Source organism: Pteropus medius, unplaced genomic scaffold (assembly GCF_902729225.1).
Source record: "Pteropus medius unplaced genomic scaffold, Ma_sr-lr_union100, whole genome shotgun sequence".
NCBI lineage: Eukaryota > Metazoa > Chordata > Mammalia > Chiroptera > Pteropodidae > Pteropus > Pteropus medius.
Window position 1 is genome coordinate 1,728,896 of NW_024346150.1, and position 23,842 is coordinate 1,752,737.

General features: G+C 37.2%; 1 protein-coding gene and 2 pseudogenes across 1 annotated transcript; 2 read left to right on the plus strand and 1 right to left on the minus strand.

Moving 5' to 3' along the window:
• The first annotated feature begins 661 nt into the window (after positions 1 to 661).
• On the plus strand, positions 662 to 23,175 carry SMU1 (SMU1 DNA replication regulator and spliceosomal factor). The gene is made up of 12 exons (XM_039875577.1): positions 662 to 817; positions 3,570 to 3,780; positions 5,060 to 5,212; positions 6,245 to 6,355; positions 13,126 to 13,254; positions 14,908 to 15,027; positions 16,310 to 16,426; positions 17,029 to 17,156; positions 17,735 to 17,861; positions 19,776 to 19,943; positions 21,601 to 21,753; positions 23,028 to 23,175. The coding sequence occupies exons 1-12, from the start codon at positions 792 to 794 to the stop codon at positions 23,124 to 23,126; spliced, it is 1,542 nt and encodes a 513-aa protein (XP_039731511.1). The 5' UTR covers positions 662 to 791; the 3' UTR covers positions 23,127 to 23,175.
• LOC120612987 (uncharacterized) lies at positions 10,673 to 10,788 on the plus strand (annotated as a pseudogene).
• On the minus strand, positions 13,794 to 13,912 carry LOC120612984 (uncharacterized; annotated as a pseudogene).
• Positions 23,176 to 23,842: the final 667 nt, after the last annotated feature.

The following is a 23,842-nucleotide window of genomic DNA, read 5'->3' on the forward strand; positions in this document are numbered from 1 at the left end:
AATAAATATCCTAATAAATCATTTCAATAGGTAATTTTCACAACACAGATTTCTCATTGTGCTGCAAATATTTTTAAAATTTATATAAAATGGCAATATTTTAAAAACTAAACTTTATGACATTAACTGATATCCCTACTTTTCATTTGTCTCTACTAATGATGTATGGTTTAAAGCCTACATAAAAGGAGTCTCAAATCTCCCTATACAAATTTCAAATCTCCCTGCAGGTTTTTTTCCCCCAGGAATCATACCACTGAAATGAAACCCTTTTCAACTAAACACTTGGTTGGAATACTGTATTTGAGCTCTTCCCACAAGTGGGTACGAAAATCCCAACTGGGTTCCAAACTCTTCATTATTAGACTGATTAAACTGTGTGTTGGATTCTAAGTCATTTATTCATTCATCCTCAGTTAACTCTACCTACAAATGTTGACTAGTATTCCATTGGTTTCGAATGTATTAACCTCCCAGTCAGGTATTGTAAATTCAGTCCCATTTTTAAATTTAATCAGCTAATTGCATGACATAAAAGCAAAATTTCCAAACCAGCGCTCCTTGAACAGCTTTTCCCTCGAGGCTCCGCCCCTCACTTGCTCCGCCCTCACGTGCTCCACCCCTCACTTGCTCCACCCCTCACTCCACGCCCCTCTTCCGTACACACCACCTCCACGGCGGGCGTCGACGACGAGCGGAAGTGATGTCAGGCGGCCGCCGGATGTGTCGTTGCTGTGTGGCGCGACTAGGCCTGAGAGTGGATTGAGGCCTGCTCCCGGGACTATAACGCTATGTCGATCGAAATCGAGTCCTCGGAGTGAGTCCTGCGGTGGCGGATGTTCGCGAAGTGGCGGAGGCCGGGATGTGAAGGGTGTGGGGTGGAAGGTGCTCAGGGACAGGCGTCCGAGAGGCAAGGGAGTGGAGAGGCATTTCTTTGCCCACAAAGAAGCTTCTTGGGTCTGGCTACCTCGGAGGCGGGCACATAGGAAAGTAGCGGCTGAGAAGCCCAAAGCCCCATGGGAGGCGGTGCGGGGTCGGGGGAAGGATAGACCTTGAAGACCCGAGTTCTAGCCATCGCCGACTGCTGGCGCGCTCGGTGACTGATCAAATTACCCATCCACTCTGAACTCCAGTCTAACCATCTGTACAAGGGAGCTTGGACTCTTAAGCCTTCCTGCTCTTCTCGCCCCCGTGAAACAAGTGTGGTTCGTTATATGGCCTCTTCGCTTTTTTCTGCCCAGCACTTAACCCAGTATTGTCACTGTTTCTCTCTCCACCCTTCTAGCCTATGTAGGCGCCTAGGGGCTCCTTTTTCTTATAGTCCCAGTGCCTAGCACACCATAGAGGCTCTATTACTGCTTTTGGAATGAAAGAACAACTAGCTATTTTTATCAGGCCCTATCTGGCCCTGAATTTTGTTAGTCTGTGAGCTTTATGTAGTTACAGAGGAGAGACATTCTGGAGATCAGGCCAGAACAATGATAGATTTAGTACCCTAAAGGAGGGACTAATTAGGGACTAAGGTCTTTAGTGAACTTTCCCAGACTTCACCTTGCCAGCACTTAATAATCAAATCGGCAAACGCAACACTGTCCAGAGTGTAAGGTAGAGGACTTGTCCTGAAGACTTGTCATATGAGGAGAGGAAGTTTATTCATTCAACAGATATTGAAGTCTACTATGTTCTGTTCTAGACCCTGGGGATACAGTAGTGAACAAAACAGACAAAAATCCTTGCCCTTATAGAATGTACAGTGTGTTTGGGGAAGGCAAACAACAGACAAAAACAATAAGTAAAATATGAGGCTTAACAGATGATGATAAGTGTTGTGGAGAAAAGGCAAAGAAGAGTGATAGAGTGCTGGAGTTAAGGCAGCTAAGTCAGGGCAGGAGTTGGAAAGGATTCCATGCTTTGGGGCCTGAATAATAGTGGACACTCACCATTCTCCTAGCCTTGAGCTGCTGCACGTTTTTATTATCAATAATAGCTACTATTTACTAATTAGTAAATTACTATTTACTATTTTTTATGCTAGTCACGTTATAAGCAGTATAGTCACCCTTTTCACCAAGCCTACAGGCATAGAAATAACTAACTTGCGTAAGGCCACAGTGTAAGTGACAGAACTGATTCAAATCCCAGCCTATCTCCAAAGCTTTTAGTTCTTTATATATTACATTGTGATTGAAGGAAGTAAATTTGATTTTGGTTACGTCCTTATTTTGGGAGTGCAAGTGTGCTAAGGAGGATAGTAGGTACTAGAATAGCAGAGATCTAAATAGCAGGGGCCATGAGAGAAAAGACTACTGCATGTACCAGTAATCAGTTTCCTTCTGCAGGGTTTATAAGAAGAGGGTATTGGCTTTCTTGTTAGGGATGTATGCTGAAGAACCACGTGGCCAGTTTGAATCTTCATTTTCCCACTCATCTCTGTTACTTGGTGAAATCTTCATCTGTAAAATGCACTTAATAGTAATAAGTAATAGGGTTGTTTTGAGGAGTAAATGGATCAATATGTCTGAAATGCTTAGAACAGTAATTGGTATTTGGTAAACATAATAAACACAGGCTGTTTTATTATGATTATTATTATTTTTCCCCAGGAGAGGGAATTGACTAAATTCCTATTTGAAATCCCTTTCAACCAAGACAGTATGACCCTCTATACTAGTGCTGTCCAGTAGAAATACAGTGTGAGCCACCTGTGTAGTTTTGGAGAAGGAGAAGGAAAACTGTGTTACAGCATTGTTTACAGTGAACTTTTACAGTCTGTATGAAAGATTTCTTCACCAGACTCCTCATGAAGTCGAAGATCAAGAAGTTTTAACTGTAAATAACTATATATTTAACAATAGTTTATAAGTTTTCTGGCGCATGTTGAAATGGTGTTTATTTTCTTCATATTTGACAATGATCTGGCTCCTCTTTTCTATGGAAAACTAAATTTACAATGTTTTTGTTTCACTTGTCCTGAAAATTTGGTAATAAAGTCACTGGGTAGGTGTTATTTTGCAAATGAGAACATATAGCTTTCTTTTACTTACATATAGTATAGCACTACTTCAACAAATCCCTATTAAGAAAATCTCAATTCACATTTTTTTGATTGTCATTTTAAAAATGGACCAAATCATTCTACAACCATTTAGAGTATTTGTATCAGTGACTAGACTAGATTTAAATATTTCACTAAAGTTTGCAACAGTATAGAAACAGTGTAGAAACTTGGTACAATAAAAAGATCTCTGGCCTTGGAAATAAGAGAATCACCTTGGTACTAAATCCCTTTCTGGCAGACTGTGAGATATTGGGCAAATTATTTCCCTTCTCTGAACCCCAGTTCTATTTCCGAGATGGAGGTATGATGGATGAACCTCCGGGTCCCTTGCAACTTAGATTCTGTTTTTTGTTTTTGGTTTTTTTTTGAAGTTTTACTTACATAATAAAGAAATAGAAAATAGGTAGTGAAAGGAAGATTGTTGAATCAGAGAAATAAGTTGGGGTAGGCTTTATTTTGTAGCCTCTTTGGTGAGTCAGAGGCTCTGAGCTGGATGACTTTCTTTTTTCAGTGTGATCCGTCTCATCATGCAGTACCTGAAGGAGAACAGTTTACATCGGGCATTAGCCACCTTACAGGAGGAGACTACTGTGTCTCTGAATACTGTGGACAGCATTGAGAGTTTTGTGGCTGACATTAATAGTGGCCACTGGGATACTGTTTTACAGGCTATACAGTCTCTGAAACTGCCAGACAAAACCCTCATTGACCTCTATGAACAGGTAAGAATGCTGATCCCTGTGGGTTGATTTATTGTGGCACCCCTAACTGGGAAGCATAATTGAGCACTATAGTGCTGTAACCATGAATTAAAACTTTCAGTAAAGTTTTTTAACCATGCTTAAAACTTTCAGTAAAGGCTTGAGTGCTGCTTGGTATTTTTTTCTCTCTTGGAAAAGCCAAGATTTTCCCAAATTGAAATTATTTCTTAAGTGATCCGTAAATCAGCTGTTCTGAAACCAGTATTCTGACACCACCTGCAATTCAGTTCTGACACTAACCACCCAAAGTTAGCACAGACCCCATAAGTTAAGTGCTCAATCCTCCACAAGACTGCCATTATTTCAGACACCAGCTGTACTTTGGGGTCTCAGGCCACTCATACTCCTTTTCAGCTAGCTGCACATTTATGGTGGGGAGTGTAAATGACTCACAGAACTCAGGAAAATACTACATTTATGTTTGCAATTTTATTCTCAAGGACATAGATTAGGACCAGCCAAATGAAGAGTCATACAGGGTGAAGTCTGGAAGGGTCCTGAATGCAGAGCTTCTAGTGCCCTCTCCTCCTGGAATCAGTGTCTTTCTCACTTGGCATTCATCAACCAGGAAGCTCCATTGTGGTTTTTATTGGGGTTTTATTCAATTTCCAGCTCTCCAGCACTCTGGAGGTTGGGCTGGCTTAAAGTTTCAACCCTCTAATCACATGGTTGATCTTTCTGGTAACCAGCCCCCATCCTGAACTGTCTTCGCACAAACTCAGGTGTGATGCAGGGGGCTTATTAATGACAAAGATACTCGTATCACTGGCAAAATTTCAGGGTTTTTAGAAGCTCTGTGTCTGGAAACCAGGACAGATATCATATAGATTATTTATTACAGAATAGAACAGAGTAGACTTTCTGGAAGTAAGAATGTAGAGTTGTGTGTAAAAATAGGGTAGTTGGTTTGTTTCTTTACAATCCACATGAGTTCACTACTTCCTCAAAGAAAATTTTGGTACTTGAAGAAAGAGTTTTCTGGAGCCCATGAAGATATTTTCATCTTTAGTTTTCTTCAGCATCTGTATTCCGAATAAGTAGCCTGAGAAGAGATATTGGTAGATAAAAATGGAGGGTGAAAGTTGAAGGATTGAAGGTATTACTTACAGTTACTTCAGTTGCGAAGTAAAAGAAGAAATGGCATTTCCCAATACGGGAAATCACTTTGACAGGCCATTTCTGCATATTGAAAAATATTACTAAGAGAATGCATTGAAATAGCCATTTTCTTTCTTTCCAGGTTGTGCTGGAATTGATAGAGCTCCGTGAATTGGGGGCTGCCAGATCACTTCTGAGACAGACTGACCCTATGATCATGTTAAAACAAACGCAGCCAGAACGGTATATTCATCTGGAGAACCTCTTGGCCAGGTCTTATTTTGATCCTCGTGAGGTAAGACTGTGGTAATAAAAAGAAACTGTTGTTGTCTTTGAAAACATGCAATGATGTTATCTTTTTTAACCATTTTATTGGATACATTTTGTGATTTTGATTTAATTTTTGATAATGATAGTTTTCTATGTGTTGGTTGAAATTTGCAGTATGTTAAAGAGTATAATCTTGTTCAGTTTTGTGAGTATTGGAGGGTCTTCCTTTCCCCACGTACCCCATTTTAGGGGAACATGTTCATTAAAGTAAACAGAAAATTTATTTTGATATCATTTCCTCATTAGCCCAAATACTTGTCTGGCCCTGAAGTGCTACCTGACTGCTGGTATATTCGCTGGGCATTTATTTGTGCCCTTTGCCCCTTACAGTTGCAGTTTCCTCCCAGTTCTTTTAGTTCTTAGGAGCTTATATTTTTACTTCTCGGCTAATTATGTGTATTGGTAGGGCATGGTGACTGATACTCTTTATTTTTTCAAAACCTTATTATATGTATACTTTCATTCTTTCTTACCCAGCTTTTTACTAATCTAAATGGGAGGAGGAAGAATTTAATAGACACTGGATAATGGAAAAATTAGGGTAAACTCATGGAAACCAAGATGATAAAGAAAAGGAATTTAGGTTACCAAGACAGGATTTAAGTTAGAGATAGTGCAGAATTTCTGGCATGGAGGGTCATTTGACTGAAAGAAATTACTAAAGAATATAAAAGAATCCTTAGCTCTGCAGATTTTTCAAAAATTGGAAAAACAGCCCTGACTTTGACATGATTTACTTGGACTGCTTTCAGAAGTAACTATGGATTGGATGACTTCAGTTTTCTCACAGCTCATACTGTTGAAATACAAGTGGGTAGAATTGGGAAGTAATTTTTTAAAACTAATTGATTTAATTAATCCTCTGTTTAATTGAGTAGCTTCATGTTTTCCTTTTTGAATGTTTCTGCTTGATGGTTGTTGTTGTTATTTTAAATAAGCACACATATATCTTGTAGCCATTTCTTGGAAATGATACTACTCCCATCTCCTTTTTTAGGCATACCCAGATGGAAGTAGCAAAGAAAAGAGAAGAGCAGCAATTGCCCAGGCCTTAGCTGGGGAAGTCAGTGTGGTGCCTCCATCTCGTCTCATGGCATTACTGGGACAGGTAATTAAAGTCTGTGAAATTGAAATTACCTTGTATATAGTCTATATGTATGAAGAAATCATACATATAAATATGTAAAGAAATCAGATATCCTGAGTATTAAGGACTACCTATAGAGCTGCTTGTACTAACAGCTTGCCATGCCACCCTCATCTTTCCTGGGAGAAGCAGTATAGATGAGTGGTTAAGAGCATAAGTCAGAATTAGGGTAACCGTAGAATTTATCATTTCATTTAGGATAACTTGAGGGCATTGTTGATCATTGTGCCAGGACACTGTCCCAGGCAAATTAGAACAAATGTTTACCCTAGTTAGAATCCAAGCTCTTACTGGCTCTGTGGTCTTGAGCATGTTACCTAATTTTTCTCATCCCATTTACTCTATTCATCATGGTGTTATAGTAAGGATTAAATGAGATTATGTGCTTAAAACATTTCCTGTATTTCGTGACACCTTGTAAGCACTCAGTAAATGGTGGCTGCTGGTGGTAATTATTTTTTTATTAGTAGTAGTACTACTAGTGTTGCCATTATTATTATAAAATTACCTAGAGTACTAAATGTTTTATAACAAAAAATAAATCACTTCTCTTGAGGCTGGGACAAAGCAGTCACCTGATGCATAGGGTTGGGAGAGGCCTTGGGAGCTAACTGTTCTTAATACAGATTTTATCATTGCCTCATTCCCTGTTTTGTCCTTGAGAAGTATGTAAATTCCTATATAAATTGCTAAACCTTTTTGGAATTTGTAAGATAGTTTGGCTTGCTTTTTGTGGCTTTCTCATCCCCGCCTTGTGTGACTAGGTTTCATTTCCCTCTGTTTTTGGTTGCCATTGTTTCATTCACTTTTCAGCTTTTGAAATTTATTAACATTTTTCTTCTGCTGTTATCTCTTCTGTTCTCTTTGTCTCTTTGGGTATGTACCTTTTTTTATTTATTGTCACGTTAGTGGAATTTCTAGAGGGAGTAGAAATAAACTCATGTGTTCTTCCACATTTAATTGGTTAGATGTGAGGAGTGAGTAAGGCTCTGGCTCTGAGTTTCCCCTTTAGGTTTCTGGCTTGAGTGACTTGGTAAAGAATATAAGAAGAAGGGCAGATTTCTTGGGATGGAGGTAGAAATTGAGGAAGGGTCAGGTGATCAGTTTTTAGATGTGCTGATTTTGAAGTTCTTATAGGACATACAAGTGGAGATGACCAGTATCAGTGCCATAATAATCAGTGCCAGTAGTCCCATAATACGTGGTTTCACTTTCTGCGGTTTCAGTTAGTTGGCAATCAGCCATGGTCTGAAAATGGAAAATGGAAAATTCTTAGTAGTGTGCTGAAATCACGCACTGTCCAGCTCCATTTCATCCAGGATGTGAATTATCCCTTGCTCCAGCATATCCACGCTATATGTGCTGCTGCCCAGTAGTCACTTAGTAGCCGTCTTGGTTATTAGATTGACTGTCACAGTATTGCAATGCTTGTGTTCAAGTAATCCTCATATTAGTCTAACGCTACATCACAATGCCTATGTCATTCATCTCACTTCATCTCATCACATAGGTATTGTATCATCTCACATTATCACAACAAGGGTGAGTACATTACAGTAAAATAGAGACCACGTTCACATAACTTTTATTATAGTATATTGTAATTGTTATATTTTATTATTATTATTGTTAATATTGTGTCTGATTCGTAAATTAAACTTTATCATAGGTGTGTATGTATTGGAAAAAGCATAGTATATATAGGGTTCGGTACTATCCGAGATTTCAGGCATCCATGGAGGGGTCTTGGAACTTAGCCCCTGCAGATAAGCAGTGACTCCTTTACTGGAATTTGTGAATCTCGACCTCAACCATGAGGTTCTCACTAGAGCTATAGACTTGTAAATTTCAGTAGTGGTTGAAGCCATCAATGTAAATATGATTTCTCAAGGAAAGTATGTGTAATAAGAAAAGTAACAATTTGAGGAGAAAGCTACACGGAGCACTTAAAGTCAGCCAGGTGAACAGAGAAAGGAACAGCCAGAGAGATAAAAAGGGAAGCTGAGAGAATATCATTAGAAAAACCAAGTGAGGAGTTTCAGGAAGATGAGTGGTCATCAAGGTTGAGAGCAACAGAGAAAATGAGGAAGTTTAGGGTCAGAAAAGAGTCTGGTTTTGGCCATTTGGATATATCCGAGATCATTTCCAGTGAAAAGGTAAGCAGAAGATATGTCTCATTGACTTATAATGTAAATGGCTCATGAAGCTTGGTTGTTAAAGGAAGATGATGACAGTGAGGGGCAGGGAAGAGGGCAATAGCTAAAGAACAGGGCAGGAGAGTGGGTTTTTTTCTTTTAAAGATGGGAGTGATTTGAAACTACTATAGACTAAGGGTGAAGAGCCAGCAGAGAATACATATTGATTAGAGAGAGGCCCTGAGGAGATACAAATTTTCTTGTCATTGCAGTAAAACATGAAAAATAAGTAACATGAATTTGGGGAAGAAATAAACAAAATTAACAGTATTTGAAACATTACATATTTCAACTGTAATAATTGTATAATTAATTTAAGTTTGGTAATATTGCCAGATGTAAAAAATATAAAAGTTGTTTGCATTCTTATATATCAGCAGTAGTTAGAAAATTCAATGAAAAAAGAGCTCTTGTTTTTAGCAACAACATAAATATAAAAATTCTAGCTTCTTAACTTTTGTGGGAAATAGATGATTTCCATTTTTAAAAAAGGCAAATACTCTTCAAAACTTAGAAGTAAAAGATTTGAGTAAATGGTGAAACAATTCTTTTCCTAGATAAGACTGACTGTTAATGTCAGTTCTTCTTAGATTTAAGGCAATTATAATAAAGATCACAATAGAATTAGAACTGTTTCACAAAAGAATTCTAGTGTTCATTTGGAAAAATAAACTTGAAAATATATTCATCAAAGAAATTTTGAAGGAAAAATGTTGAGAGCATAATTGTCCTAGAAATATTGAAATATTGAAGCATAGTTTGAATCATTTTGGTGCTTGGCACAAAAATATCTGTTTCAGCCAGTGCAACAACAGTGCAAGAAATTGATCCTATTATTTATAAGTGTTTAATGGATGATCGTGAGAATGTCACAAAACCTAAGAACAGAGAGGAATGATTCAGTTTTTGGTGTTAGGGCACTTACTTTAAATGATCAGTTCAGAGCCTTCTCCCATATTTTATTAGCATAATTTCCGATAGATTGAAAGTTACATATTTTAAGAAAATGGAAAAACTAGAAGGTAATATAATGCATCAGACTTCCTGATTAGGGAAGGACTTCCTTTGGTTAAGGAGTAAACACCAAGGTAAAGGTCAACAAATTTAATCACTTAAGAGTTTAACTTAATGTAAAAAGAAAGCTATAAAGCTATAATTAAAAATAGGCAAATTGTACAGATCACTTAGTAGCTCATACTAAGTGGCCCTGGGCAGGGCACAGGCAGTGGCCGACCTTGGTCTGCACCGGAGTCCATCCCAAGAGGCCCCAGAACCAGCACATCTGGTGGCCAGCTTCAGACTATACCAGAGCACCACCCAACCACCTGTAGAAACAACACACCCAAAGAGCGCACTCAGCAGGCACCAGAATCCCACTAAAGTGAATCTTGCTCTATAGGGTCAGCCTCTGCATAACAGCTCCTCCACTATAGTTATGGCCAGTCCTAACAATCAGTCAGCCTTAGGGTCATCCTCCCATTGATATGCCAACAGAAGTCAATGTGCAGTTACAACAGGAGGGTACACACAACCCACATAAGGGACACACCTGAGCCAGGTGCTCCAGGGAGACTGTGCCACTCGCCTACTATGTAAAGCCACTCTGCTAAGACTGGTAGACATAGCAACTGTACCAAATACACAGAAACAAACACAAGGAGGCAGCCAAAATGAGGAGACAAAAAAACGAGTCCCGAATGAAAGAACAGAGCACTGCTCCTGAAAAAGAACTAAACAAAATGGTGACAAGCAACCTACCAGATGCAGAGTTCAAAACACTGGTTATAAGGATGCTCAATGATCTCAGTGAGAACTTCAACAAAGAAATAGGAAACGTAAAAATGAACCAATTTGGAATGAAGAATACTGTAACTTAAAGACTACATTAGAGGGAATCAGCAGTAGATTAGCTGAAGCAGAGGATTGAATCAGCAATTTGAACAATTAGGTAGCAGAAAACACTCAATCAGAACAGCAAAAAGAAAACAGAATCCAGGACATGGTTCCATAGTGTAGCAGTTAGCATGTCTGCTTTACAAGCAGAAAGTCCTGGGTTTGTGCCCCAGTGGAGCCACGGTCCATGGTCTGCGGCCATGCCACCCTGAACAAGCCCGATGTCTGATCTCGGAAGCTAAGCAGGATCGAGCCTGGTTAGTACTTGGATGGGAGACCACCTAGGAAGACCAGGTGTTGTAGGCATAAATAATAAAAAAAAGAAAAAGAGTCCAAAAAAATGAAGATAGATTAAAGGGCCTCTGGGACAATATCAAGCATGCCAACATTTGTATTATAGGAGTACCAGAAGGAAAAGAGAGCAAGGAATTGAAAATCTATTTGAAGAAATAATGATGGAAAACTTCTGGAACCTGGTGAAGGAAATAGACGTATAAGCCCAGGAAGGTTCATCTCAAGCAAGAAGAACCCAAAGAGGCTCATACCAAGACACATCTTAATTAAAATGTCAGAGATTAAGGACAAAGAATCTTAAATGCAGCAGCAGAAAAGCAGATAGTTACATATAAAGGCGCTCCTATAAGACTGTCAGATGTTATTTCTCAACAGAAATTTTACAGGCCAGAAGAGATTGGCATGAAATAGTCAAAGTAATGAAAAGCAAGAACCTACAATCCAGGTTACTCTACCCAGCAAAGCTATCATTTAAAATTGAAGGACAGATAAAGAGCTTCCAAGACAAAATGCTAAAGAAGGTCATTACCATTAAACTAGTATTATAAGAAATATTAAAGGGATGTCTTGAAGAAGAAGAAAAAGATAATATAAATAATAAAATGGCAGTAACTACATATCTATCAACAATTACTTTAAATGTAAATGGATTAAATGCTCCAATCAGAAAACATTGGGTGGCTGAGTGGATAAGAAAACAAGACCCATGCATATGTTGTCTACAAGAGACCCACTTCAGGTCAAAAGATGTACACAAACTAAAAGTAAAGGGATGGAAAAAGATTTTTCATGAAAATGAAATTGAAAAAAAAGCTAGAGTAGCAATACTTTATACCAGACAAAATAGACTTTAAAACACAGGCTACATGAAGAGACGCTGAAGGATCCACTAATTCCACTTCTGGGTAGCTATCTGAAGAAACCCAAAAGACTAATTCTAAAAGACATATGCATCCACATGTTCATTGAAACATTTTTTACAATAGCCAAGATGTGGAAACAGTCTTAACTGTCCATCAATAAATGAATGGATAAAGAAGTGGTACATGTATACAATGGAACATTGCTCGGCCATAAAAAAGAATGAAATCTTGCCATTTGAAATAACATGGATGGACCTAGAAGGTGTTATGCTAAGTGAAAAATAAAAAAAATTATTTGTAAAAAAAGGAGATTGGAAAAAATTCTTTTTGGCAAATACTTTGGTTACACTAAAAACTCAAATTGTTAAGAAAAACAGACTGCAATAAATCTGTGAGCAAAGAACATGAATAAATGGTAAGCAGCAGAGGAAATATATCTAGTTAATAAACTTGAAGAAAAGTTCAAACTTATTAATCAGAGAACTTACTAAAATAGGGTATAACTTCCCACTCATTAAATTAGCAAAGTTTTAAAATGATATCCAAGATTGTTGAGTTTTCTTGATACAACAAAGGGAAAAAGGAATGAGCATTAATCATGTACCTGTTATGTAGACTTTACATATGTTGTATCCTTTCAGCAGTTCTAGAAATTAGGCTTTTTTTTTTAAGTTCATGAAATTGGGAGTCAAAATTACATTTAACAAATATGATCTAGCCTAGGGCTGTCTGTCTCCAAAGTTAATGATTTTTCCACTCCCTATAATGCAGTTATGAGTGCTGTTGAAGTTGCAACTTTTTGGGAAAAGTTTGGCAGTTTATATCAAGAACTTTAACCATTTGTGTTCTTTTTTGGATTCAATAATTCCTATTCTAGGAATCTGTTTTAAGGTGGGAATATCCCCCAAATACGAAAAGCTTTATGTCCGAAGACGTTCATTGCAGCATTATTTAGATGAGTGAAAAATTGGAAGTGGTGTAAATGTCCATTAATATATTGCTTAAATTGTTAAACATCTACTGGATAGGATATATTTTACAGCCATTGAAATGATAGTTATGGTATAGCATGATCTGATAGGTGAAAACAGGAGAATATAAAATCATATACATAATTATAGCTACATTAGTTAAACACATGTAAGGGGGAAATACTAGAAGGTAATTTATAAAATGCTAACAGTGGCTGTGTTTGGATGTTGAAACTGGGAGATTTCTGTTTTCCAAATTTTGTTTATAGTAAAAGAGTCACACCTATAAGAAAATAGGTGTGGAAAGATGGACCCTTAAACCCTGAGATCAGCCTTTGTTCCTAGAACATATAGAGTAGCACAGATTATGTTGTGTTTAGATGGCCAAAAATGATTGGATCTGGATGGCCTATAGTTTCTTGTGAACCTCATCCTTTCAGACTTGGCTTTGTCTGAGCAGTCAGGGTCAGATCTTAAAAGCACCCAAGTGGATTACCGTCCATTGCTTTTTTTAGGCACTGAAGTGGCAGCAACACCAGGGGTTGCTTCCTCCTGGCATGACCATAGATTTGTTCCGAGGCAAAGCAGCTGTCAAAGATGTGGAAGAAGAAAAGTTTCCTACACAGCTGAGCAGACATATTAAGGTAGGATCCTTAGATACTCAGCCAGTTGCTAATCGTTTGTTGAGAAGTCAACATGTGCTTGCCTAACCAGGCTCTGTGCCAAGAGCTTGGGTTAGGGAGCAGAACTCATTCTCCAGCTCTGACAACATTCAGGGTTGCTGTTGGTGACTGCTAGGGTCCTGTGGCCTGGCAGTGGCACACATCAGATGTATAACCAAGTGGTCATACATTTGACATCTGGCCTAGCATCTGCCCTTGCACTCCCTCCCAAGAAGCCTGCATTTGGGATACGTTAGCTCTTTGGTTAAGCCTGGGACTATGATCTTTTAATATATTTGTCTTATTCAATATTTATGTTTTTGTCCACTGCATGTCAGGCAAAGTACCAGGCACGGATTGTAAGGTGGGTTTGTGTGGTGTTTGAGGAAAAAAATTTTATCTTATGGCTATTTTTTTTTTTAATTAATTAATTTATTTGTTTTTAGTCAAGGTAACCTTTGGTTGACCTCATAGATTGCAAGGACCTTGTCAGCTTACAATTCCTTACTTTTTATTTTTTACGCCTACAGCACCTGGTCTTCCTAGGTGGTCTCCCATCCAGATACTAACCAGGCCCGACCCTGCTTTGTTTCTGAGGTCATATGGGATCAGGCTTGTTCAGAGTGGCATGGCCGTAGACTTTTTTTTATTTTTATTTTTTTAATCTGAGACTTCTAGGAAAAAACACAAGTAACTGCTGCAGTTTACAGAATTAAAATCATATTTGCTACTTCGTTTCGTTTATATTATAGTTTCTGGATTTGTGCTCTCATTGAATTTATGGGTTTTAAAAGAATTCATATTCCTCAAATCTGACTTTGGCTTAGTGCTTTAAATTTGTCTTTTCAAGATATATGTTCTGACTTGCATGTAAAGATATTTTTGAGCAGTGCTTTTACCCTGGTTGAAGCCTTGAGACAAATAAAAATCTATAATTATACTTTTGGGCTAAGATTTTTGTTACAAACACCCTCCCTTTTTGCATTTAAGATGAAATTCATAACAGAACTTTTCTCTGTTTTTATCTGTCTAATGTTCTGTAGTTTTCACTGTTACCGGGAGCGTGATTGGTGATAAATGCTTAGGATATATTTTCCAGGCAAACAGTCTCAGCTTTAATTAGTTTTCCTAAAGTTAGCCACACATTATCATTTAATTAAATGAAGGTCTTGAAAAGAAACAGTGATGGAAAATTTGTTTACAAAACAGTGTAGGAAAACATTTATTTTGAAAAAATGAGTTTTTTCCCCCAGGTACACAACAGGAACATACTATGTCATTAATTTGAGTTGAAAGTCATGCTAATAGTGGCTGATTCTGGTAAAAGAATTGTTTGGGTTAACAGGATTATTTGTTTTAAGTCTCATTGTAAAATAGTTTTTTTGCTTTTCTTTGGAAATATCAACTTTACATTAAAAAACTAGTTTCAGCTGAGAGCTGAGACATAAAACTGGTCAGAGAAAACAGATCCACAATCTTCCTGTGTCCAGGTACAGAAACATTCCTCCAATACACCAAAATAATAAGCTAGCTATGACCTTATACTAGGACAAGGTTTCTCAAAAGGTTAAAATGGGAATTGTTTTAAGGCCACTAGATAAAAATGCACCTGTTTCATTGTTTCATTTGAAACAGTTTGGTCAGAAATCACATGTGGAGTGTGCTCGATTTTCTCCAGATGGTCAGTATCTGGTCACTGGGTCTGTTGATGGATTCATTGAAGTATGGAACTTTACAACTGGAAAAATCAGGAAGGTAAAGTCTTTAAAATATATTAACTTTTTTAGTGGGAGAATTGTCTATTACTGTTTTTAATTATCTGTTATTTTTATAATTTAAATTTATTTTTTGAATAGTTGATATGTACATCTGATAGAATATTTTGTGAAATAGAAATGTTGTTTAGTAAAGGATCTTGCTCCCACCCTGGTCCCTCAGCTAATCAGTTCCTTTCCTTGATGCAGCTCTGATTACCAGTTTCTTGTGTAACCTTCATGGAATATTCTAGGTAGATGTAAGCAATTACTTTTTTCCAATCTAACCTGATTGTAGTACTAATTGTATTTCTGTTATTATGAGTAAAGTTGAATATCTTTTTATATGTGAAAGCGACCAATATTTCCTGTTCTTTGAAGTCTGTCATTATCCTTTTCCTGTTTTTCTTTTGGATTGTGTCTTACTGATTTGTAGGAGCTCTTTATAGTTTGAGGAAATCAACTTTTGTAATATTATTGCAGATATTTTTCAATTATGACTTTTGTCTTTTGACCTTGTTTATGATTTGCTTTTATAGACTTAAAATTTTTTTAGATTGTCATATTTATCCATCTTCCATAATTTCTTCTAGTCTTTATATTTTATTTTATGTTTAATGTTTTAGCCATCTGGAGTTCGTGTAGGGGGATTGTGTTGGGAAAGATCCAACTTAATTTTTTTCCCAAATACTTATTAACTACCCACTGAGTTAAAGTGTAATATTTATCATAGAGTGAATTCTGCTTGGTAGTGGGTTTTTGAGTAATTTTTACTTTCTACCTTATATATATATTTATAGTTTGCCTTTTTTAACCATAAAGTAGTTTCAGTTTATAATTAGAAAAAAATTAAAGATACTTTAGTTTGAACAGTAATGGATAATAAAAGAAACGTCACAAATAGGTTAGTTAATACGTAGTTTTAGGAAAAATATCTGCCAATTTGGAAAAAACAGGTTCTCACATCATACCCATAAGATAGATAAATTCAGATTCAGTAAAGATGTACAATGTGAAACTGTATGGAAATTTTGCTTAGAAAAGATTACTAAGCAAAAAGTGTAGGGTATTATATTGGCATTTTTTACAATATTAATTTGAATTGTTTAAAATTATTCCCAGCATTATCGGTTGTTCATTAGGAACGAGTGTGCATGGCACTACTATTTGCTTCCGAAGTTTAGGTACAAGCCATTATTATCGTGCTTTTAGTGAGTTTATAGAGATCTGGGGTAATTGGGTTTTTGTGTTATTTGATTACCGCTTATCATTGTTTCCTTTAGGATCTTAAATACCAGGCCCAGGATAACTTTATGATGATGGATGATGCTGTCCTCTGCATGTGTTTCAGTAGAGATACAGAAATGTTAGCAACTGGAGCCCAAGATGGAAAAATAAAGGTATGGATTAGCGGCACAAACTCTATGTAGACTTTTTGCGAGTTCTATAGTGAGGTAGTGCCCTACAGATGATACTCAGCTTAATAACAGCTGCTGTTTATTGAGCATCAACTTTATGCTAATAATTTTTTCTTGTTTAATCCCAATAATTCTGTCTAGGGAGGTTCAATTAATTTTTAAGGTAAGTGATAAATCCAGGATTTCAGTTCAGAAATGCTTATGTCCTTTCTGCTGTACCACCCTGGCTTACCTTATATGATGTACTGTACTTTTTTTTTTTTTTAGAGAATGAGATGGTCTGCATCTGATTAGCTGTGGCTTGTATTTAATTGCTGGTAAAATGCCCTGGGCTAGATAAAATACAGAAATAGTCTCTGCTAAGTGAACTTAAGAATCTAAATTTTTGTTTTAATAATTTATAAGGAAAGAGGTTTAAGTTTCAAAGGTTTGTTATCATTGTACTATGTGAACCAGACATATCATATTCAGCTGTTAGCATGCATTTTTAATGCTGTTTTAGTACATTAGTAAGCACTTGGCCCTGTGAGCTAGAATGGGACACTCAATTTACAACTTTTTACTATTCTTTTTTTTAAATAAAGGTATGGAAGATTCAGAGTGGACAGTGTTTAAGGAGATTTGAGAGGGCACACAGTAAAGGTGTCACCTGTCTAAGCTTTTCTAAGGATAGCAGTCAGATCCTTAGTGCTTCGTTTGACCAGACAATTAGGTAAGTAAGAATCCCCAAAGTACCCTCACTTGGGCTTGATATATATGATGAAGCTTTGGAGGGAGGTACTAGTGATTCCTTATGCTTTCACCATGATGTTGCTGTATGGAGAGTGGGGGTATATGGGACCTCATTTCCCAAGTCACAGTATAGCTGACACAGTGCTGCTATTTTGTGTGTTTGAATCTTTACCTAGAAGAGAGATTAGAAAGAGATTATAGCAGTATTTGATGTTTCTTGAAGTTTGGTCTATGGACCCACCTGCATTGGAATCGCCTTAGAGGGCATATTACAAATACAGATTCATGGAACCTAGCCAAGACCTAGGAGTCTCTTCCTGAACAGAAGCCTGTGATATTATTGGCATATTTTCTTCTAGTCTTTGTGCTAGCCTTTTGTTCCGGTTTTATTTGATTGCTTGACATGAAAATTATACTGCGTACATAATTGCAGAGCCATCTTTCTTTACTTAATATTATAAGTTTTTATAATTCATCTAAAATGCATTCAACACTTGGTCCCAACCATAATGTATAGAATATTAATTGTTCTTTAAATTTTCCCTTTATTTCTGATAGAATTCATGGTTTAAAGTCTGGTAAAACCCTAAAGGAATTCCGTGGCCATTCTTCCTTTGTTAATGAAGCAACATTTACACAAGATGGACATTATATTATTAGTGCATCCTCTGATGGCACTGTAAAGGTTAAGTATTTGCCACTGGTTTATTTTGGGGTGTCTATTTCATTTTTGCCCTTTGAGGAGTTTTCATTGGTGGTAATGGTGATAATTATGGTGGAGTAAACTTCTTTACTAGCTATTTTAGCTACAGTTGAGGTGAGTCTAAGACAAAAGTAATATCCTGTGGGTAATTCCTATTGGCCTAGAGACCTCAAATATCAAACCTATAAAGTCGAAACAGACTTTTGTGTGTAGGAAAAGAGCAAGGGTATGAATTCCTAAACTTAAGTCATCCTCCATTTACAGTGGTTAAATTCGATCTTACCATAGGTGTGGCACATCTGTAATAGTCAAATTCACAAAGAGCTCAGTGGCCAAATAAATAGATCTCTTTTTTATTTAATGGCCTCATCCCACCCTGGGACCCCACATTTAGGGGTTTCCTAACAGCATGTATAGAGGAACAGGAAAGGTGTGAAGTAGAACTAAGCCCTCTCTCAGTTACTTACTGCCCTCAGCTCTCAGCTGAAAGCAATAGATCTTTAGTACCTTAAGAGATTAAGTTATTTTAAGAGAGTGCCTCATTTCTAAGAAAAGATGAGAAATCCAAATAGGAAATTATTAGAGATCTTTGAGACACTCTGTTTACATCTGGGCCTGCTTTTTAAAATTGCCTTATATGAGTGTTTTATATTAGAAGACCTAAACAACCCTCTCAGGTTGCTTTTCTTTCTTGGAATCGAACCAGAAACCTGAGGGTAGGAGATGTACTCTTCCTCAGGATGAGTGGGGGAAATACAGATCTCTTAGTGCTTTAGTCTTGGGACTTGCTCTCTTTTTGCTATGTATAGAGCCTCACAACATGTAAAATGCCATTGGGAGGTGGTTTGTCTAGGCCTTTTTGTTTTGAGATCTTTTAGTTCTGCAGTGCATGGGGTACAGCATCTCACTGATTTTTTGGACAAAACACTAGAAGCCTTAGAACTCTTGATCTTAAAAATGGTAATTTCTCTTCTTGGCAACTGTGCTTTAGAGAGGAGATTAGGACAAATGATGCCAGTGTTTATTAGGAAAATAAACACTAGGGCAACTAGTGGGGCGACTGTTTCTTCCTGTTTATAGGTATTCAACATCTGTTTTGTGTTAAGCTCTGTTGAAGGTACAGAGGAAACTCAACATAGTCCGTGCCTTTGAGGCTTTTATACCTCATTGAGTGATGTCCAGACGATGTCGTGCAGTCATTATTTGGGCCATCCCTTCTCTATGCATATGTCATGTCCATAACTGTGATGTCTAATTTAACCCTTTCAGTTCATAACAGCCCAGAGGGCAAGGTGAAATGCATTAGGGTGGAGAACTGTTACCAGAAGAGATGTTGAACTGGGTGAGGTAATACAAGTGGCCAAGAGTGGCTTCCACTTCACGGATCCTCATGTGACTTCTGTTCAGTGGTTCAAGCTGTACCTTGGAATCATTTGTGGAGCTTTTTAAAAATGCACATGCCTGTGCCCCACCTTAGACCTACTTAATTAGAATCTCAGGATAGGGTCCCCAGTGTGTAACTCTTAAGTGCTCCCATTTGATTTTGAAGTCCAGGTAAGGGTAGTTTGTGGTTGTTTATGACAGTAGCAGTGTTGACACAGTATTTAATTTTAACAATAGGTCATTAGGAAAATTTTATAAGAAAAGAACATAGATTTTTTAAGATTTTTATTATTTAGCTTCGTGACTTTTGTTTATACCAGTCAATCAGCAAATATGTAAGTGCTTGCTTACTGTGCATATGGCAGTGCTAGGTATTAGACTGAAAACCAATAACTTTTTTTTTTGGAATCAGTTTTATTCTTTTTTAATAATCTAATTTTATTTTTTAAGCCCCATAACTTTAGAAATTCTTGTATCCCCTAAATGTTTATGCTTTACATTTTTGTGTCATAGATCTGGAATATGAAGACCACAGAATGTTCAAATACCTTTAAATCCCTAGGCAGCACTGCAGGGACAGACATTACTGTCAACAGTGTGATCCTGCTTCCTAAAAATCCAGAGCACTTTGTAGTGTGCAACAGATCAAACACAGTGGTCATCATGAACATGCAGGGCCAGGTGAGTGTTCATCAGAGAGTGCCTTTGCACAGACCCTGTGAGTCATTCCCAAATCAACATGTCTTGGTCCTGGCCCTTCCAGTAACCAAATATGGGTTCACCACTCTAAAAACCACATACACTGTGTTTATTATTCAGATGCTTATTTAAACTATATGTCTATAGAAGATTTCTTTGGCCTCAAAAGTTATCTCTTTTTCCCAGGGTGTTTGTATATTTGCTCTTTCTTTTGCATCCGATAAATGAGGCTCTGATCTGTCCTTAAGACTTTTCAGAATCTCAGTGAAAATTTTAAGATAACAATTCCTGTCAGAATGAAGGAGATATAGAGTGTGTTAATTACCACTTTGGGACATCTCCTAGTTACCACGTGATCTAAGGTGGAACTCTAATAGCAGGTGGGCAACAGTGTCTTCGTGATATGTATCTGTAATCAGGACACCTGCACGGTGCCCAAAGGAACTTCACTTTTGTAGTACCAAGGACGTTAGAAACATAAAGGTTAAGGTCTCAAGCCCAGGAAATGTGTTGTGATGCTACTGAAGTGTTGAACTGGGCACTTGGGGTTTCTGCTGAACACGGAGAAGACCCAGGGGCTGGGGTATGGAACTCTCTCTCCATGCCTTTAGTCCCCGTAACTGATAGATTAGTAGTTTAGAACCCATGGTTGAGATGGCTGGTCTCTGTTTTCTGCTGGGTCCCTGCATAATAGCCATAGCCATCTAGTTTTCTTCTTGACTTTTTAAAGACCTTTTATTGAAAAAATTTTAGATTCATAGACATTGCAAAAACAGTATAGAGAGTTCCTGTGTACCCTTTCCCAATGATAACATCTTACATAACCATAGTGCAATTATCAAAACCAGGAAATGGACATTGGTACAGATCTGTTAACTCAAATACAAACCTCATTTAGATTTCACCAGTTTTTACATGCTTTCATTTTGAGGTGAGAAGTGAATAGTTATATGAAATTTCATCATGTGTGGATTTATAGAACCACTACTATAGTTAGGATACAGAACTCTTTCATCACACCCAAAGAAACTCCCTAATGCTACACATTTATAGTCAAACCTCCCCCTTCAACACTAACCACTGATCTGTTTTCCATTATTATAATTTTGTCATTTTGAGAATGGTATATAAATGAATCATGTGATATGTAACCTTTTAACCTTTTGCAACTGGTTTCTTTAAGCTTGATTTATGATGATTCTAAATGGTATATAAAATAGAGCAAGCAAACAGTTCCATCCTACATGGGGAGAACATCTCATTCTGTTAGAAAGCGGAAACTGGGGAGCATGAATCCATAGAGCTTTGAGAACCAGTGGTATATTGACTTAAAAATTGTATGTGTTGTAATGAATTTGCTTCAGGGTAAACTGGCTCAGTAGACTAAAGAGCAGTTTGGTGACTTGGGACATATTAAATCTAAATTTCTGTGTGCCACTAACTTTAGATAGCCTATCTGTTAAGTATTTCCCAGGCAAGAGGATTTAGTGCATGATGAATGGAATTGGTGATCTAATTATAAATGATAGTAAACCAAGAGTACAAATTAAGAATGTAAATATGTCCATTTAAACTGCTTCATTAGAACTGCTGTTGATCCAGATGTTTTGTTTTTGCTTTGGACTGTGGTATGATCTAGATTGTCAGAAGCTTCAGCTCTGGTAAGAGAGAAGGTGGTGACTTCGTTTGCTGTGCCCTCTCTCCCCGTGGTGAATGGATCTACTGTGTGGGGGAAGACTTTGTGCTCTACTGTTTTAGCACAGTCACTGGCAAACTGGAGAGAACTTTGACAGTGAGTATTACTGACTTAAGGCCATCTAAAGAAATTACATTAATGCTTGTGTCTTTCTGAACTCTGAAGTAAACCTTTTCCAGATTATCAGTGTGAACCTTGGTATAAAAAATATAGAACTTTTGTCACTAACTAAAAAAGAGCCCATAAGTAATTGTATGGAATTACCTCCTCTGTCAAGAAAAGTCATCCTTTAGTGAGCCCTCAGCTGGTGGATAGGGTGGGTGTACATAAAGCAGAGAAGGAAGGAAATATACCTGTCTAGCCAGTTAGATTAGCCATATCTTCCTCCGGTGGATTGGAAAGAGTGACAGATGTAGAGAGTTCTCTCTGTGTCCTTTCAAAGGCAAATTACTTTTACCATATCCTGTCAAATTGATTCAATTATGATGTTTTTAAGCAATGTTGTAAGTCACTGCAAGGAGTAATTAATGTCAGCTATTGTAACAACCAATTCCCTAATTTCAATGGCTTAACACAGTGAAAATTTATTTCTTACTATGTTCCAGTGTGATGAGTTGGATAGCCTTCCATCTTTTAGCTATGTCATTTGGAACATATGGCATCCAAGATCTCAGGAAGAGAAAAGTTAGCTGGAAGGCTATATTGGATGATTTTAAGACCCAGATCTGGAAGTGGCTTGTATTACTCTATCCTTCATTCTTTTTTGGTTAGAATTCAGTCACATGGTCACACTCAAATGCAAGCAGGCCAGAAAAATGTAATCTGTGGTCCAGGAAGAAAAAATTATATGGTGAACATATAAAAAATATGCATACACATACCCATATTAGAGAATGATCTCTTGTTTCATACCATTCTTAAGTGTAGTTTTGGTTCACGTGTCCAGTACAGGTCTAAGATGTGAGCATAATAAGGTGAGGTGGAAAATGTCCTCTACCTGATGGGTCTGGACAGTCCAAGTTCACTGAAGTGAAGGAATCATTTGTTCTCAGTCACTGTCTTGACCTAGAATTTATAAAATGATGATGATGACTAGGATCAGCTGTAGTGCAAAAGTGATTTGGGACACAGTATTATTCATATTAGAAAAAATGTGAACCGCAATGTGATAGACTCATTTGAGGTTTTGGTTTGTGTGTGTTTAGCCCTCTTTGAGGCTGCCTTAGGCTTGATTCCTTTGGTGAAAAGTGGAACCTTCACTCTTCTCTCCCACTCAGCTCTGGAACCCTTTTCTGAGTGTTTTTTTTTTGTTTTTGTTTTTTTACATATAGACTTATATACCCTAATACTCTGTGTTTTACTTTTTCCAGGTTCATGAGAAGGATGTGATTGGTATTGCACATCATCCTCATCAGAACCTGATTGCTACCTACAGTGAAGATGGACTCCTAAAACTCTGGAAACCCTAATTTGACATTTTTCTTTTTAAACTAGCTTGAGAGCATGTACTTAAATGAAGACCTATTCATGTGTTGCTTTTTTTTTTTTAAGCTTTCCGAGTTGTTAAAATGAATACACAAGAAAATTTTTGAGAATTCATGGTTAGGTTCAACCCATTTTTTAATATATTTTTAAGGTATTTGTCTGTTTCTAATTGGTATAGTCACTTAATGTTTTCAATAATCTTTTACCTGGAGAGTGAAATACTGACATTTCTAGAAAAATTCTAATCCTTTGATTATTTGAAATGCTGATTAAAATGTGCTTCCTTGCAGTAAAATTTGTAAATAATGAACTATCCCATATTCAGTAGCTGTTTGCTATTCCATCTTTTTTTTTTTTTAAGCTATTAATAAACTTTACATCTTTCTGGAGGCTTTGTTTTTAAATGTAAATAAGCGCTCATCTAGTTAACATACTCACTTAGAATTTAGTGAGGTGGGTGGGACACAACATTATTATCTCCAATCTCAAAGTACAGCAGGAAGTCAATTCCTAAATAGAAGAGACCGAGTTTGAAAAGGTTGGATGTTGCATAGGCTCTCATTCCACTGCCCTTACCCATCCACCCATTCTTCTTAGCTGTGCCTTCTCACGTGTTCTGCCAACTCCAGGGACTATTACTTTAATCGTCTGGATAGAACTAGTTATAAGATCCGTTATGAGAATTCAAATTTGACCCCTC

Bases quoted from the DNA above. Each gene is read 5' to 3' on its own strand.
- SMU1 (XM_039875577.1), top strand. From the start codon at position 792: ATGTCGATCGAAATCGAGTCCTCGGA. The intron at 19,944-21,600 runs GTGAGTGTTCAT...GGTATGATCTAG, and splicing joins TCATGAACATGCAGGGCCAG to ATTGTCAGAAGCTTCAGCTC. The intron at 21,754-23,027 runs GTGAGTATTACT...TACTTTTTCCAG, and splicing joins AACTGGAGAGAACTTTGACA to GTTCATGAGAAGGATGTGAT.